Source organism: Cheilinus undulatus, linkage group 9 (genome assembly GCF_018320785.1).
Source record: "Cheilinus undulatus linkage group 9, ASM1832078v1, whole genome shotgun sequence".
NCBI classification, from domain to species: Eukaryota; Metazoa; Chordata; class Actinopteri; order Labriformes; family Labridae; genus Cheilinus; species Cheilinus undulatus.
The window spans coordinates 41,790,819-41,810,098 of NC_054873.1; the positions used below are offsets into that span (position 1 = coordinate 41,790,819).

General features: G+C 39.0%; 1 protein-coding gene across 1 annotated transcript; it reads right to left on the reverse strand.

Moving 5' to 3' along the window:
* Positions 1–1,192: 1,192 nt before the first annotated feature.
* On the reverse strand, positions 1,193–18,569 carry psme3ip1 (proteasome activator subunit 3 interacting protein 1). Its single transcript, XM_041796522.1, has 8 exons — positions 18,494–18,569; positions 16,528–16,664; positions 16,335–16,433; positions 15,548–15,669; positions 11,558–11,697; positions 10,893–10,975; positions 2,081–2,287; positions 1,193–1,614 (listed from the first exon to the last, which is right to left on the reverse strand). Exons 2-8 carry the CDS (start codon positions 16,652–16,654, stop codon positions 1,610–1,612), a joined length of 783 nt encoding a protein of 260 aa, XP_041652456.1. The 5' UTR covers positions 16,655–16,664; positions 18,494–18,569; the 3' UTR covers positions 1,193–1,609.
* Positions 18,570–19,280: the final 711 nt, after the last annotated feature.

Genomic DNA, 19,280 nt, shown 5'->3' on the forward strand with positions numbered 1-19,280 from the left:
GAAAAGATGTTTTAAGTCCATTTAAAAGAAGATGCAGTTCAAGCAGACTTTATTCACTGTTGAAAGTTTCCAGAGTTGGACCATAATGGCTAAAAGCACCATGAGCCAATTTTGTTATTTAGGGACATAAAGGAGACTTTTATTTGACAAGCTAAGGAACACGTCAGCTGTGGATTCAGTCACAGTGTTAGGTCTGTGAAGGCTTCTTTCAACTGTTTGGAAATTAGGAAAAAGCGCCACAAATGATTTTATTGCCCTCTGAGTCTGATGTCATATATGACAAGAAGATACATGTGTTTTTCAAAGTTAAATAACTTTTGAATCAAAAATCATAGCCACTTACTTTTTTCCTCTGAAAGCCCTGCATAGTGCTGTGTTAATGATGATATCCATACCTTTGTAGCGTTCACAGAAGATTTTCAAGTGAGCCTGGAACTTGAGTGAATTTTCTGATTCTTGGGGCGGATATTTGACCTTCTGCTGCTTGATTTCAGATAGTGAGGATTGTGGAGCACAGTTTAAAAATTCCAGTACTTCTCTGGCTTTTCCTGATATTCTTACCCAACCAAACAATGAAGGCAACGTGGGTCCTAGCAAACAACAGACAGACTGAGGCAGGCCAATGCCCTCCCCATCCTAGGAAACAAGATTGCAGCATGCTGCTGAATTATGTGCATCAGATTGAGCAGTGGGATTACTTTAGTACACCCTGTACTACACCACTGAACACCAGCAAACAAGGAGAGCATGGATTGAAAAAGGGCCAGTTGATGAGTTAATCTGATATAATATTTAATATTGTCCTCTGGAATTTGCCTGGTTCATATAAATAAAATCTATACATCTTTCTTTAGAATGGCTCAACATGCATGCATGCTTCAGTGGGATCAAGTTAATCTGAGAAAAGATCATTTAAAGAAGTCATGACTGTTTCTGACATTAGAATTTTCTATTACTGTGTAAGTACCAGGTTTAAACTCTTTGTTATGAAACAAGGTGAAAGGACAAAAATCTGTGATTGGTGTTCATTATTCAAATTTGAATTGCACAAATAACTTATTATTTTTGCAATTTGTATTCAATTTACTAAACATTTACCTTACTGTGCCTTACTGGAGGAAGATAAAATAGTGCAAACCTGCTGTTTCAATTTTTATCTGTACACACACACACTCACACAGTGGAAGCAAAATACAAGGCAAAGGTTTTTATTATTCTCTGCTCAGGTTTTGTACAACAAAAACAAACAAGACTTCCACACCTGGATGGAAGCAAACAGTCTGGCATCTTTCCAGCATGTTCTGACTTTGAGACAAAGTACTGATAAGAGAAGACATTACAGCACACAAATAAAACAACCTTTTTTCAAATCAACTCCGCAGTTTACCCATAGCTAGACCGAGGCGTGTCCAGCCCCGACTTTCTCTCCAGTTAGAAGATATTGTGTGACACACGCTAAAGCAGTCTCTTTTTCCTTGCTCCACAGCTGTCAATCACTGTTCCCTCAGCCAACAACACAGCTCGCAGTCACTGTGGTTTGGGTTGGGAGGGGGATGAAGGGGGGGCAGGTGGTCATCGGGATAGGCAGTGCGGGATTGGGCTGCTCGGCTTAAACTGCGTGAGATTTGATTGAGGGAAGGAAGGGTTGAGTGCCACAGTTGCAAAAATCACAGATAAACAGACTGAGATCAGAACAGAGTTTAAAAGCTCCGTATGTCATTGTTTGAGGGATTATATTAGGGGACTGATGTCTGTCTGATGACAAAGAGCAACAGTTCAACTCACAGCTGTGAAAACACCAGGAATACTGAAAGTGTTTGCAGGTATGTGTGGTGCCAGTGTTTGACTAACTTGATAAATGTGTGTGTTTGACCTTTAAATACAACAGTGTGTGTGGTGTGATGTTACCCATTCTGACAGTTGCAAGCCATTCTGGGGACTTGCAGACAAACTTCAGGTTATACATGTGAGTGTGTGTGTGTGTCTGTGTGTGTGTGTGTGGAGTGAGTGAATGTATTGTGTATTTATCTGTAGGCCCTGCTGTGCCGTGGGTACGGCAACATGATTGTGTCCACGCTACCTTCGCTGTCTGAGCTGCTGTCAGAGTCGCTGCTGCCAGAATAAGCCCAGAGTCCCGGTAAAACGCCAACGCACACAGCTGCTGACGGTAGGTGTAGCGTGCCTTGACCAGAGCCGACTGGAGCCGAGGGTGTCTTTGCTGTCAGGCCGGGGACTGTTTGTTTATCTTCAGCCCCCCCTGCTCCTTCTCCTGCTCCATCCTCCTGTTCTGAACAGCAAACACAAAATCAGATTCAGAGCTTCTACATGTAAACATCATACCATCAGCTCTACAAACTTTTCTTCAACTTTAAAACCCCAGATTCCAGAAAGTTGGGATGTTGTGTAAAATGTGAATAAAGCAGACTTCAGTGATCTGTAAATCCTTGTCATTTTATATTCTGCACATAGGCAAGATATTTTAATCTCAAACTGGTCAACTTTATCATTATTGTAAAATTGTACACACATTTTGAATTTGATGCTTGAAACAAGTTTCAAAAAAGTGAGACACTTTTGTTACAACACAGTGTCCTATATATCATATCATCTATCTACTAGTGCATATCAAAAAATTAGAATATCATGAAAAGTTCAATATTTTTTGTCTCTCTTTTCTGAAAGTGAAACTCACATATTATATAGACTTGTTACACATAGAGTGAAATATTTCAAGCCTTTATTTCTTGAAATGTTGATGATTATGGATTACGGATAAGAAAACCCAAAATTCTGTATCTCAGAAAATTAGAATATTACATAAGATCAATAAAAAAAGGGATATATTAAAAAGAAATGTCAGGCCTCTGAAAAGTATGTTCATTTCTAAGCCTTTAATACTTGGTTGGGCCTCCTTTTGCATGAATTACTGCATCAATGTGGCGTTGCATGGAGGTGATCAGCCTGTGGCACTGCTCAGGTGTAATGGAAGCCCAGGTTGCTTTGATAGCGACCTTCAGGTCATCTGCATTGTTGGGTCTGGTGTCTCTCATCTTCCTCTTGACAATACCCCATAGATTTTCGATGGGGTTCAGGTCAGGCCAATTTGCTGGCCAATCAAGCACAGTAACACCATGGTCATTGAACCAGCTTTTGGTACCTTTGGCAGTGGGGGCAGGTGCCAAGTTCTGCTGGAAAATAAAATCAGCATCTCTATAAAGCTTGTCAGCAGCATGAGGTGCTCTAAAATGTCCTGGTAGATGGCTGCATTGACTGTGGACTTCAGAAAACACAGTGGACCAACACCAGCAGATGCCATGACAGCCCAAATCATCACTGACTGTGGAAACTTCACTCTGGACTTCAAGCAATGTGGATTCTGTGCCTCTCCACTCTTCCTCCAGACTCTGGGACCTTGATTTCCAAATGACACGCAAAATTTACTTTCATCTGAAAAGAGACTTTGGACCACTGAGCAACAGTCCAGTTCTTTTTCTCCACAGTCCAGGTAAGATGCTTTGGACGTTGTCTCTGGTTCAGGAGTGGCTTGACACGAGGAATTCCACATTTGTAGCCCATGTCTATTGGTCTGTGCCTCAGTCCAGCCGCAGTCCACTCCTTTCAAATTCTTTAATGGATTTTGCTTGACAATCCTCTCAAGGCTGCAGTTATCCCTTATGCTGGTGCACCTTTTCCTACCACACTTTTTCCTTCCACTCAACTTTCTATGAATATGCTTGGATACAGCACTCTGTAAACAACCAGCTTCTTTAGCAATGACCTTCGACCTTACCCTCCTTGTGGAGGGTGTCAATGACTGTCTTCTGGACATCTGTCAATTCTGCAGTCTTCTCCATGATTGTGTAGCCTACTGACCCAGACTGAGAGACCATTTAAAGGCTCAAGAAACCTTTGCAGGTGTTTGGAATTCATTAGCTGATTAGGGTGTAACACTATGACTTTCCAATATTGAACTTTTTCACAATATTCTAATTTTCTGAGACACTGAATTTTGGGTTTTCTTATCTGTAAGCCATAATGATGAAAATTTTAAGAAATAAAGGCTTGAAATATTTCACTCTATGTGTAACAATTCTTCATAATATATGGGTTTCACTTTCAGAAAAGAGAGACAAAAAACATTGAACTTCATCATGATATTCTAATTTTTTGAGATGCACCAGTATATCATACTCATATTAACACCCTGTAAGCGTCTGGGGACTTAAGACACTAATTGTTGCACAGCTCAAGTCACTTAACAATGCAGGGTTTCTATTGCCCTATTTTACACTTTATAATGCTCCATACAGTTTTCAGTGGGTTTCAGAGGTCTGGACTGCATGCTGCCAGTCTAGTACCTGCACTCATTCACTGGTACAACTTGTGCAGAATGCAGCTTGGCACTGTTTGACATAAGCACAGACGAACTCTGAAATACAGGCCCCCAGGATGGAAACGTATGTTGCTCAAAAACCTTCAAGTACCTCTCGGTAGTAATGCTACATTTACAGATGTTCAAGTTACCCATGCCATGTGCACAAATACAACCCCCACACCATCACAGATGCTAGCCTTTGACATTTTAGAACAATCTAATAAAAATAAGTTAATTATATAACCCTGAAAAGTGATCTTAACACCACAGAACACTCCAAATCCGTAGGTGTCTTTTAGCCTATTGTTTTGGATTTATGACCCACAACTCTGCCCTTTTGTTCACTCGCTCTGCTTCCATCACTCTCATAAAACTGCAGTTGAAACCAGAAGTTTACATATGCTGTATTAAACAACACATAACATTTTTTCTCTGACATTAAATCAGACTAAACTTTTCCAGCGTCATAAGAGAGAATTTTCTATTACTTTCTTCACAGCCAGAAGTTCACATACATTTCCTTGGGATTTGGTAGCATTGCCTTTGAACTGTATGACTCAGGTCAAATGTTTTGGGTATCCTTCCACACTTTTCTCACAAGAGTTTGCTGGAATTTTGGTCCATTCCTCCAGACAGAACTGGTGGAACTGAGTCAGGTTTGTAGGCTGCCTTGCTCCCACATGCATCTTCAGCTCTGCCAACAAATTTTCTACAGGATTAAGATCAGGGCTTTGTGATGGCCACTCCAAAACATTGACTTTGTTGTCCTTAAGCCACTATGTAACTAATTTGGCGGTATGCTTAGGGTCATTGTTCATAAGACCCATTTACACCCAAGATTTAACCTCCTGGCAGATGTCTTGAGATGTTGGTTCAATATTTCTACATAATATCCTTTCCTCTAACCTTGCAAAGCAGATGAATATGCCCATTTCCGTGTTTTCACTGGCAAATCTTGCAAAGCTCCCATCTGAACCATTTGGGCCCGGTTAGAAAGTGACAGGGCCAATCAGTGACAAGGGGCAGTACTTTCAGGCACTGTGGAGTCGTGATGTAAGCAAGCAGCAACAAGAGGCCGGTGCAATTATGGCAGAAGAGCTTAGCGTGGATGCTGCTAAAGCATCAGTTTTATCAGAAATTGATAGTATTTCTTTGTTAAAATATGAACAAAGAACAGCAGTGACTTTTGTTTTCTTTTCAAAAACAACAAAAGTCATGTACTGACATGTCTATAGTTGCCATGGTTCGCGTTATGCAGTACTGTATGGAGTTTACTCTTGGTAGTGGCTACGTCATGTCTTTTGTTGCTCTGATTTGCCTGTAAAGATGTGACAGACAGAACGTTCATCCAATCACTCTCAAAGCCTCTGCCCTTACCCAAGCACTGTGTATGAGAGGTTTTCCAGATGGATGTGTGAAACAAATCCATCTGGCGTGCCAGGTTACCTTTCCTCATGATGCTAATGATTTTAGTGAAGTGCACCAGTTCCTCCTGCAGCAAAACACCCGTACTTCACAGCTGGGATGGAGTTCTCAGGCTTACAAGCTTCCCCTTTTTCCTCCAAATGTAACGATGGTCATTATGGCCAAACAGTTTAATTCTAGTTTTATCAGACCACAGGACATGTCTCCAAATATTAAGGTTTGTCTCTGTGTGCATTTGCAAACTGTAATCTGGCTTTTTGGAGTAATGGCTTCTTCCTTGCTGAGTGGCCTTTCAGCCCATGTGAGTACAGGACTGGTCACATTTCACACCACAGCACGTTCATCTATGCAACACAGAACTTGTCTCCTTCTTGAGAGGTATGATGACTGTACATTCCCATGGTGTTTATAATACACCAAACACATAATTGACCAATGGCTAAGTCCTGCCCTCAAACGCGATGAGCCAATCACAGCACATATAGCCATTCCAATACACTCAGACAACTGCTGCCTGGACCTCCTTTGAAATGTATAGGAGAAAGTCAGTTTTCGTCTGGTTTTATGAGTTTTTTTTTTTTTTGAGATTTTAAGTTTAAAAATGGTCAAATGGTGTTCATGGGGTACATGCGACTCCAACACAAGGTATCCTGAGAGGCTGGGTGACGGAGTGTATTTTTTACCCTTTCCTAAGCCACATCTAAACCAAGAAAAGTGTCTTCTGTGGATAAAAATTTTGCGGTAGACCACAACATCATAACATAAAATTAACACAGATGTCTACATCTGTTCTAAGGTAAGCCAACATCGTCTTTTAGGCTAAATATTGTCACTTTGCTGGAAAGAAATATAAAGTTATCTTTAACATCTCTAACGTTGGCTAAAGTTAGCCTAACGTTAGCTCCCGGTTGCGTTGTTCGTTGTGTCATGTTGTTTGTTGGAAGTTCATTGGCCTATTTTGTTCTAGTTTTTGTACTTTGGTGATCTTACATCATTGTTAGCTGTTGTCCAAAGGGCTCGAGTTAAACTAACGTTGATTTCTGGAGCTTCATTAACTTATCTGTAAAAGCCAAGATAACAAAGGTTGGCAAACGTTATGCTGAATGATTCAATGTAAATACTGTAGCACCAAACTAACTCAGAGACACTTGTGGTAGAGATGGTAAAAAGGCTGTTATATTTTTCTCATATTCTGAGCGTAAACCGTAACTTCAGTGGCACTTTGATTCTGATCCTCTATCTTGTGGTCTGAGATTGTGATGGCAATGAGATGCGATTTATCACGTTTGCACTGGGACCTGTAAATTTTAGCTTGTAACTGAAGCTTTTTTATCGACCTTCTCGACAATAATATATTAATATATCCCTCCAGTGCATAGTTTAGACCATTTTGGTGACTTCTAGATGATATGTGATCTTACTGTCTCCAAAAATCGTCACTGGCCTCCTGTGAAATGTCTCCTACTGTGATACCTGCAATAGCGTCTGTCACTGAATGTTCATTGTTTGTCCAAGTGAGTGGAGAGGGAGTGGCTTAGCCATAGGTCAATTGTTTGAACAGATCAACGTGGCACCTTCAGGAATCTGGAAATAGTATCCAAGGATGAACCAGACCTGTGGAGGTCCACATTTCTCTTCCTGATATCTTGGCTGATTTATTTGCATTTTCCCACCATGTCACATGAGGAAGCTATGTTTGAGGTGTGCCTTATAATACTCCGCGTTCCACGTTATTATGCAAATATAACGTGAGAGGTGAGATATTTTTCTCTGATTTTCCCAAATATTAATGCAAATGACAGTCAGAATATTTTTCAAGTCATCAGCCATTAGAGCATAATTCAAATGTTTTCGAACAAACTTCATAATGACAAAAATTAAAAAAAAAAAAAATAAAAACCTCAAAATGCACTGTTCCGTATTATTAAGCAAAACAGCTTTTTAAAACATTTTATAGGTTGTAAAGAACTGAAAATGGTCATTTGTAGAAAATGCAGCATCAGGGGGTCATATTTACTAAAATCAAAGCTATTTCAATCAAAAACATCTTAACAGGACACGTTCCATGTTAACATAGGAGCCCTTCTTTGATATCACCGTCACTATTCTTGCATCCATTGAACTTGTGAGTTTTTGGAGAGTTTCTGCTTGAATTTTTTTTGCAGGATGTCAGAATATCCTCCCAGAGCTGCTGTTTTGATGTGAACTGCCTCCCACCCTCATAGATCTTTAGCTTGAGGATGCTCCAAAGGTTCTCAATAGGGTTGAGGTCAGGGGAGGACGGGGGCCACACCATGAGTTTCTCTCCTTTTATGCCCATAGCAGCCAATGACACAGAGGGATTCTTTGCAGCATGAGATGGAGCATTGTCATGCTTGAAGAAAATTTTGCTACAGAAGGAACTGCTCTTCTTTTTGTACCATGGAAGAAAGTGGTCAGTCAGAAACTCTATATACTTTGTCGAGGTCATTTTCACTTCTTCAGGGACCCTAAAGGGGCCTACCAGCTCTCTCCTCATGATTCTGGCCCAAACATGACTCCGCCCCCTCCTTGTTGACGTCCCGGCCTCGTTGGGACATAGTGGCCATCCACCAACCATCCACTACTCCTCCATCTGGACCATCCAGGGTTGCACGCACTCATCAGTCAACAAGACTGTTTGAAAATGAGTCTTCATGTATTTCTGGGCCCACTGCAACCACTTCTGCTTGTGAGCATTGGTTAGGGGTGGCTGAATAGTAGGTTTATGCACGACTGCAAGCCTCTGGAGGATCCTACACCTTGAGGTTGGTGGGACTACAGAGGCACCGGCAGCTTCAAATACTTGTTTGCTGCTTTGTAACGGTATTTTAGCAGCTGCTCTCTTAATCTGATGTATTTGTCCGTCAGAAACCTTCCTCATTATGCCTTTATCTGCACAAACCCGTCTGTGCTCTGAATCAGCCACAAATTTCTTCACAGTACGATGATCATGCTTAATTTTTCCTGAAATATTGAATGTTTTCATTACTTGTCCAAGGCATTACACTTTTTGACACTTTTCGGCAGCAGAGAGATCCTTTTTCTTTCCCATATTGCTGAAACCTGTGGCCTGCTTAATAATGTGGAACATGTGGAAAAGTGCATTTTGAGGTTTTTATTTTTAAAAAAATAACAGTTATCATTTTGAAGTTTATTCAAAAACATCTGAATTATGCTCTAACTGCTGATGACTTGAAAAATATTCTGTCATTTGCATTGATTTTTAGAAAATCAGAGAAAAACGTTGTTTGCATAATAATGTGGAACGCTGTGTACATCCATAGGCGTGCCTCGTATAAACTCAAATGTTGTCAATTTACCTATCAGAACCCTCCAAAGCCATGACATCATCATCTGGGCTTTCCCAAATTATTTAAAGGCAAAGTAATCTTAGTGTATGTAAACTTCTGACTTTGAAGAAAGTAACAAAACATTCTCTAAAAAAATCTCTCTCTCATTATTCTGGCATTTAGCAAATGGAAATAATTTTGGTAATCCTAATTGTCATAAAACAGGAAAAGTTTGGTCTGATTTAATGTCAAACAGTGAGAAAAAAAGGTTATGTGTCTTTTTATACAGTGTATTTAAACTTCTGGTTTCAACGGTACATGCTGCTGTTGTTGGTCAAATAGTTTTAATGACCTCAGTGGTATCTGGATTGTTAGCAAGACAGCCTTAAGCACCTGAAATGCCATTTTTTTCAGGAGATGGAAAGAAACTGCTTGAAAAAGACATGCTATAATAAGACTATGAACGCTAATGTGGTCATGTGACTGATATTTTATATTCCTGCAATTAGTATTCTTAAAGGTCATAAAAATGTGTTAGCAATTTGTTTTTCTAAAAGGCTGTAATCCTATTTCAAATGAGTATTTGTAACTTTAAACACAGCTTAACATTTGTTCGGAATTACATTTTTAATACTCAACACTGAAAAAGAATGTTACAACAGCCCCTCTGTTTTTATCAGCAGTAAACAGCTACAGAAAGCCTGGGTTTGTCTTTGGTAAACTAACATCCTACCTTGGATATTATATACAGCGCCTATAAAAAGTATTCAGCCCCCTTGGATGTTTTAATTTCTTTTTTTAAATCAATCATGGTCAATATAATTTGGCTTCTTAGACAAAAATATTACAAAATCTCTTTAATGTCACAGTGGAAACAGATTTCTACAACGTAATCTTAAATAAAAAATGTGTTAAAACAAGTGACTGCATAAATAAAAATTAAACCCCCTCAGTATTTAGTAGATACACATTTGGCTACAACCACAGCTCTAATTTGGAGAACAGGTATCAATCAGACTTGCACATCTGGACGCTGCAATTTTACCCGATTCTTCTTTACAAAACTGCTCTGTCATGTTGCATGGACATGAACAGTCCTTTTCAAGCTCATCCACAAATTCTCTATTGGATTGAGGTCTGGGCTTTAACTTGGCCACTGCAGAACATTCACCTTGTTGCCTTTAAACCATTTCTGTTTGGCTTTCTCTGTATGCTTCAGGTCATTGTCCTACTGGAAACCTTAAGTTAATCTTTTAGTTGACACAACATATCTTTTTAGTTGACACTACTTTGTTTAAATCTGTTTCCACTCTGACAGTAAAGAGTTTTTGGTAATTTTTTAATTAAAAAATCCAAAGTATAATGATTAGGATTTATTTACAAAATCAATAAAAGGATAAAACATCCAAGGAGGGATACATTTTATAGATACTGTAGCTTAATCGGGTTAGACTACAAGTTTAACTATGTGAACTGCCAAGGTCACTCACATGAACCAGGGTTTCTTCCAAAGCTATGACCTCTGATGTTTAAATAAATAGCAATAAAAATACATATAATACAGTTCCAGTAAATATACTTTCTGTGATTCTCAATCACAGTAAAGGGTGTCTTCCACTCCTTGTTTTTTAAAAGATGGGTATATAAAGAAGAACTCAGTATCTCACTCATATGTTATCAAAAGAAGCTATTTGTGATTTTGTCCTTTTCATGTTGAATTGTTCTATAATTCATCAATTCCAGACCACTTCAGATATTCCATCTTTCAGGTTGCGGCCCACCTTTGTGTCTGTCTCCGTTTCCTGTTGTTGCTGAGGTGACTTCCACCTTCTGTTTCTTACTGCTGTCTGATGACTGGGAGGAGCTGGACAGAGAACATGAACATTTTGAGGGTTTAAAGCTCTTATAAAGGTTCAGATATTAACAATGGCTGAAAAGACTGTGAAATATGGCAGGGGTCCTTTCTGGTTTAAAATCCTTGGAATTATCGCACATATTTCTAATCATTGTTTAATGTAATGATCTGCAGCTTTACAGAGCATGGAAATTCAGCGATAAAAACGGACTAAATTAGATATCCTATAATCTTTCAGCACATGGACCAGGATTAAACTGGAAGTGAACCTCGAGTGTAGTAGTTTAAATAGAGTTAACTTTACTGTTTCAACTAATTCTCATAGCACACTGCTCTATCATGCTCACCAGAAGGTGAGTATGATAGAGCATTTTTGAGCTTGAAACAAACATAGTCTCTCAACAGTGTTGGAAAATGTAAACAAAAAAAAAAAAAGCCTAAAGGAAGTGATTGTCAGACTTAAGTTCATATTGTTTTCCATGTTCACTAATGATTTTTTTTCTTACACCACATGTTAATGTTTGTGTTTACAGTTTGATCTACTGCTACAACACAAGCCACAGCAGATTTGGAGGTCATTTATATGCATACCTGCGTCTCTTGACAGCTCCAGCTAATAAATGGGCCTGAGACAGGTGGCTAGTCCTCTGCTCTGCCCCTGATTGTTTTGGTGTTGTCTTCTTCTCAGGCTCTTTTCTGTTTTCACTGGATGATTGCTTCATTATAGCGCTGTGCAGGAGCAGTGTTAAGGTGAATAAAGCGCAGGAAGAGCCTATCAATAAGAAGCAATGAAAATGCATTCAAAAGAAGTCCATCTATGCAATAAAGTCACATTCTGGTCTAACTCTGAGAAAGAGCACTTTTATCTCTCAATGTGGAAAAAGTGACACAGTTCTGTTAGGCTAAGAAAAGCACTCAAGGAGAGTGTTAGAGAGAGATGACACAGATAGAGAGCCTAAGAGAAAACCAGGAGATGGACACAGCTCAGGAGACCTGAAATCGGGTCGACATGCAGAGACAGAGGAAAGAGGGCTGAGACAGAGAGGGAGAAAGCACACTAAGCCAAAAGGTGCAAGTGAACAAGAATCAGCAGATACAAAATGGGGCATAAAGTAAAAGTCATGTACAATAGAGTCTATATACTTATTGTTTTGTGTGTGTTTCTGTGTGAATATTTATGGGGGGGAGAACTTTGGGTTTATAGAAAATGCTTAAAATCATAGCTGCAGTCACCAGCCTATGATAGAGTTTCCAGGATGACCCATTCTTTTTTACATCTGCAGACAAAAGTGTCAGAATTTGGTCTGTCTGCAAGGAAAAGAGACAGTGATTGAGAGAAACACTAAAGGACAAACATGTGTAAAATGTGGATAGGAAAGAATACATTAATGCAGATTTCAAACAGATTACAGGAGAACTGCTGATGTCAAGAGCTATATATTAAATAAATTATCTCTTGTTTAATTAGCAAATCCAAAATTAGACTAATCAAATCAAACTGACAGTGCAAGAAGAAGACTAGTGAGAGAGGCCAACAAGACCCCTATAGTCTAAGGAGTTATAAACTTCAGCAGCTGAGATGGGAGAGACTCTGAATACAACAACTGTTAACGGGGTTCTTCCTCTTTTGCAAGAAAGTTCTTTAGTCTGATAAGACAAAAACCGTGCTTTTTTGGCCATCAGCCAAGATGTTTGGCTGATGGCAAGCTATGTTTGGTGGACACTGCACATCACCACAAACAAACCATCCCCACTGTAAAGCACGGTGGTGGCAGCATCATGCTGTAGAGATGCTTCTTGGCAGCTGGCCCTGGAAGGCTTGTAAAGGTAGAGGGTAAAATGAATGCAGCAAAATATAGGAAAATCGTGGCAGGCAACCCTTTTCATTCTGCAGGGAACTGCAGCTAGGGAAAAGACTTATTTTCCAGCCACACTGTATACTTAATTTAAAAATTAAAAAAAAAAAGAGTTCAGCATCAAAATCCAAAATCCAGTACCTGTAACCAAGGAGCTACCTGCAAATAGTCATGAAAAAAGGAAAAGAACAGTAATAATGTGGACATGGACATGTCTACACAAGACATTTCCCAGAATTTTTGAATATTTTCATAATCAGCATGAAAAATAGTTTAATTCTGTGTTCAATTTCCCAAAGAAAACCAAATAATGTAAAGGAGGAAAAATTTAAAACTCTGAGGTTAGAATAACTACAATCCCACAGTCACTGCTTGATAACGAGTTTTAAAAATGATCTGAAACAGGAATTATTGTTTAGCTTAGGAGGATGCTGAAACATCTGCTGAGAAACTCCACACAATAACTATCGTTATCTGTGGAAAACTGCTGCTCTTCTTGAATGTTACCATTAAATTCATCACTGTGGACTGATCCAGGAAGCAGTGCTGAGGACACCATTACTATACAGCTCTATGTCAATATGTTGGGACACTGTGATAGGGCCAGTTTTCACTACTCTCTCCACCTTGTGCACAGATAGGCCTTCATGGCCTTCAAGGCCTTCCTTCATGCATATGTACAGGGATTCTGAGTTCTAAAAAGTTTTTTGCTGGTAGGTTATGAGGTATTTTGTCATATGTTCTGGGTTTAACTGATCACTGCTCTCCCAGGCTGTTACTCCTGAATCATAAAGCCTCATTAACACTATGTTGTACGAATAGTCATTTACTACTAACAGGCATCATTACTGCCAAAAAGATGCTGGCTCAAGCTGAAGCCTCCACAAAGAGTCATTTTTAAGCACATTTATGGGTATTTTTAGTTTATTAACCCTTAGGGCTCACGTAGCATGGATCTGTACCGCAAGCACACCCCTTTAGAAATCACTCTGTAACGTCTGAACCGTACATCGTACGCACTTGATTGTTTTTTTTTTTTTAATCTGAAAGCTCTTCGTTGTGCCTTTCTGATTATGTCTCCATGCATTTGTAGCTCTAACAGAACATTTTCTAGTGAGCCCAGAACTTAGCTGACTTTCCAGGGTCTCTGAGGACATTGTCATAAATAACAAGAAGTGACAACTTTATAAAAACATTTATTACTTTATTACTTTTTTTTTTTAAAGATTCATTTTTGGCCTTTTTTGCCTTTATTAGATAGGACAGTGGATAGAGTCGGAAACAGGGAGGAGAGCGGGGAGAGACATGCAGGAAATAGTGCCACGGGCCGGATTCGAACCCGGGTCGCCTGCGTATATGGCGTGCGCCTTAACCATTCGACTACTGGCGCGCCAAAAATACATTTATTACTTTTTAACCACAAGTCATACACACTCTTTTTTTTTTTTTTTTTTACCTCTGAAAGCTGACCATTCGTTTGCTACCCTATATGTCTCCATAGCCCTAACGGACGCTGTTCTAGCAAGCCCAGAACTTCAGGCTCTTTTAAGATTAAATCCACAGAGTAAAATCTGATAATATGTGTCATTTTCATCCACTTTTAATCCATTATCAATCATTTACTTCGGCTTTCTGCCCAGGGCATCGCCATATTGTTTACTGTGATGCATTGTGGGAGGTGTAGTCAACCAGTTGTATCTCTACTGCTTTGAGGAATGGCACAAATGAATCTAATTGCAAAAAAGCACATGGACTTTTTCTTTGACTATATGTAAATGAACAGTTTGTGACAAAATGTTTATTTTTTCACCATTTTGTCCCCAAGAGATGGGAGAACAAGTCTGTGAGAAGAAAAGGCTTAGTCACTAACGTTTCCTGTGTGTTATAAATAAAAATCTCTGAGTTTCAAATTTGGATTTTTTTTGTTTTGTTTTGTCTTTAGAGTCCTATAACTTTTTTTTAAAATTCAAGTGACATTACTGTAGCAGATATTCTTAAAGGTTGTCCTGCCAAAAAAAGGATCTATAGAGATTGACTGTGCACCACAGGGTTGAGGTGTGACAAGCTTTTTAAGACAAAAAGTCCAGATGAGACATGATGGTGAAAAAACAGCTGTGAGCTCTAAGGTTTAATATAAAGGGTGGGGGCTGCAACAGTTTTTTTCCCCTCTTTTTTAATTTTTTCTTTTTCTTTTTATGTTATGTTTATGTTATATGAGTATTTTTCTCCATGTAAACAAAGACTTAATTAAAATGAGCCCAAAAAATGATCATTGCCTCTACTTTACAAATATTCGAGACCAACTCTAAATGTTTGAGTTGTCTAAACACCTTGCACCCTAAAAATCATGACGCCAGAGTACAGATTCTATAATTCTATGTAGAACCTGTGAATAGATATAATATTAGAAACACAACAATAACTAAAAAATAATGGCCCCTGGTTTATATGAAGTCTTTCAACTCCACAGACCCCTTGAAGCTGTCCATTCACACACTATATTACTAACATTGAACTAGCGCCACACAGCTATTCTAATACTACCTCACAAACACATGAACGGCACAGCTGGCGTAACACACATGATCTTCTAAGTAGATCTACCTCTCAAGCTACAATAAAAAGAAGACATAAGAAGTTTGCTGCTTGCTTTGGCTACACATCAGTGCTTCACAAAATGTGTTACTACAGTTCTTTACATAAAAAGACACGATAAAAAGGATATTCTGTATTCTAACAGTTCCTGCTTCTCTTCATCTCTGCGTTGCTTCTCCACCAAGCACTGTTGCCGGGAGACCTCGTCCAGGAAGCTGGTCTCATCCTCGTCCAATCCTCTCACCATGTTCTCTGTCACCATGGAAACAAACATGCTCTCAACACATGGCGGCAGAGTGATTGCATTTTTCAAAACAGGAAAAACAACAGTATTTTCAATCCATATACAAGTGATATATATTCCCATCAGACCTTCATGCTTCTACACTGTAAATCTGGTTTCTGTGACACTGTAAAAAAAACCCTCACAAAGTAAAATATAGCTTTGCATTACAAAAAAAGACATACAAGCAGAAAAAAAGCCATCATCAGAAACACAGAGCTATGTTCCTGATGATATGTAGGTCCTACCTGCTGATGCAGTAGCTGCTCTCACATGATGTGTTCATATTGAAACCTTTTAGTATCATCCAATAATCTAATAAATAAAACTACTATTACTGTAACCATAATGCAGTTACTGTTAAATATACTGTCCCATTCCTATTTCTACCACTTTGAGCCCTTGCTGCCTCCTACACTCAATCACTTTCCAGGTGCAGTCAATTAAGTCCATAAGGGCTCAGGGAGGAGATTGAGATTTAGTAATTGTAGTATAAGAAACATCTTATCTATGGTTGAAATAGGGGTAGGACAAATAGTTAGCCTCTATTGATACAATAGTAGAAAAGAGGAAGAGCTTATCCAAATGTAGATGAGGTACTGGTGGCAAAATAAACAGAAAGGCAAAGACCCACTGAATTTGAACTGCTCTTCAAATTCCTCCTGTTTCTTGTCTTTCTGCTCCTGCAGTCTCTCAAAGAGGGAGCGTGGGTCATACTCCTCCTCTGGGGCCTCTGAGGAGTGCAAACAAATGTAATGATTTACCCACACATGTAGAAGAATTTCAGAGGTTTTTTGTTACTTGGGTCTGTGTTTACATATTCTCACCTTCTGGATCATCAGGTTTTCTGACCTTTTCCCATTCCTCCTGTCTCTTCTTCCTCTTCTCATCAAGCTCAGCTTCTGACACAAACTTCCTGCTGAGATCTACGCCTGTAGCCCCGCCCCCTGCCATTACACTTGACCTGCACACAAATAAATACATTATACTTCACAGACTGACTCCAAAGAAAACTTTTTTTCTTCTTGTGATGAGACACCGGTCTTTCTCTGCTTTGCTCATACAGAAAACTAAGAGGCTTTTTTTGAGAGGTAACTCTGAGACTTCATGAGCTAAATAGATTTTGTATGTTTAATTAAGTCCATGAAAGACACAAGTCATTTTAATCAATTTATTGTATTTCTGTGGTAGAGGTAGACCAGTTATCAGCCTGGCTGATTATTTAGGTTAATATCTGGCCAATTATCATGTTGGCATTTTATTTTACAGGCAATCAATAAAATGAATTAATCAAAAGCTGTGCTACTTTGGCTTTAAGGTGCATCTTTCCCTCTGGCTTAATTTTTACTCTCCAGTCTCACTAAATGTCCTGCATAAAACACAATCTGATTGGCTAGATATCCCATGAGTACCAACTAATCAGCACCTAAGCCTGGGAGCCACTGATACAGTAAGCATAATGACATCCCTTTCTGTGTTCCTGAGGCTCCGTTTCAAATGTTAGTGGAGCCAGGGCCACATTGTTTATTTTCCCCTCATTTTTGATCATGCATTTTTATAACGGCTACAATTGGTACATTTTGTATGACATAATAAATACACACTGTTTCCAAATATTGGTTATCAGTCTCTTAAACTACTAATAACTGTATCAGTATCTGCCCTGAAAAACCAATATTTCTCGACCCCTGGTCCATGCCTCCTGAGCACACCCTGAAACGAGTGCTATTGACTTCTGTAAGAAGTCACTGGTTGAGTACAAACAAATCAAAACTACCTGAAGAAATAGTTCAGTGATGCTGCTGAAATAAGGATGCTTGTAAGATTCAGCAGCCTGAACGAATTCCCAGTGAACGAGTAAATAACAGAACACTACCATGTCAAACAATGCAAATGTCACCTTTTCCAACAAGGCTGTAATAAAAGAATGTGTAGCCTAAATGTTTACAAAACACAGCAGCAACCCTAGAGTATAATAAAAACAAGTAGGGTTGCCCTCTAATGGCAGTATAAACACAATCAAACAATTACATATTAAAAAAGAATGAATCGAGCTGAAGACGTTATCCTTTTAATGTATTCTCTAATGTTAACTTTCATATTTAAATGGCCCGTCCCTGAAAGAAAAGGTTACGTTTTTAACACTATAGAATTTGTGCTAAAATAAGATGTCAACCTTGAGGATGCAGAGCATTTATTTTTGCACAGCGTTTGCTGATTTTTATTGCAAATGTATTGGCGCCCTCTTGTGGCCATTTTGCACAGGGACAAGCTTTTATTATTTTGTGCAACTTTAAGTGCGTTTCGTTAGCGGAGACAGTTCCTAACTCGCATAATATAGCCGATAATACATGATTTGAAACGAAGTAGGGTTATGTGACTTTGATATTCAATTTACCCGATGACATAAGGGTTTCTAATGAATCTGTCTCGCTGACTCACACGACGCTAAATGACAGTAACTGCGGTATCAGCTTAGAATGAGCCTCAATAAAAATGGGACACATTCGAGTTATTAAACTTTTTATAAATAAGATACGTAATTGGTAAGCAGCACGGCCCTACGCTTGCTATTTTCATAGCTCAGACGTTTTAGCTGGTGACACTCAGATGTACCCTGCAGCCCGGTTACCATTAGCATGACTAGCATTCAAGCAAACAGGACAAACACTGACCAAACATCGTGACATGCCTGAAAGAACACACGTTTAGATGCAGCATCGAGCACACTTGCTTTTAGTTTCTAACAAAAATGAAAATATATGAAATAATTTCTGCATCTGTGAAACTCACCAAGAAGCCTACGAGATTAATATCACACTCCAAAAGATCTACGTTTTGTGTCACTCTAAAAATATCTCGTCTATGCTCCCGTCCTGCGGCGTTAGTTCCGCCCTCCCTTTTTGCAGCAAGATAGAGCGAGACCGATTAAAAAAAAAGAAACTGACTTCTAATTCAGCTGTGAACAAACAACAAACATATTCATAAATATAGCTGCACATTCAGTGCTTTAATGCTTTGATATATTTGTTTTTTCCTTTGATGAAATCAGGGACTCACTAGGATCGAAAGACAGGGGGGCTTAGCCCCAAGGGTTGCAGGTAATGCTTGGCATAACGCGTTGTAGAACATTTATCAGGGCCTATAATCTGGCTCACTCTCTTTTCCTTATAATACTGCCTTGAGGAAGTCTTCCTTTTTGCTAATAACAGCCTGAGTTTATGAGTTGGTATTTGAAAGTCTACATGTTGGGGTGAGTTCATGGAAAAGATGTTGGAAAACATATCCATTAATGCATTTAGTAAAATATGAATGTGGTACATAACTTAAAATAGTTTCATAACTCCTCTCTCATCTTTCAGGGTGTTCATGCTTTCCAAATAAAACTAGTTTATTTTTGCCTGCCTATATTTCTCTGTCTGAAGACAGTCTATACCAGTGGTACTCAACCTTATTCTACCCAAGAGCCATACTGTCTTAAAATACTTTAGCGAGAGCCACATTCCAAAACTGGGGATGTGAGAAAGATCCATAGATCAACTGATCTACAGTTGAAATAAAATGAAACAGTGAATTGTTG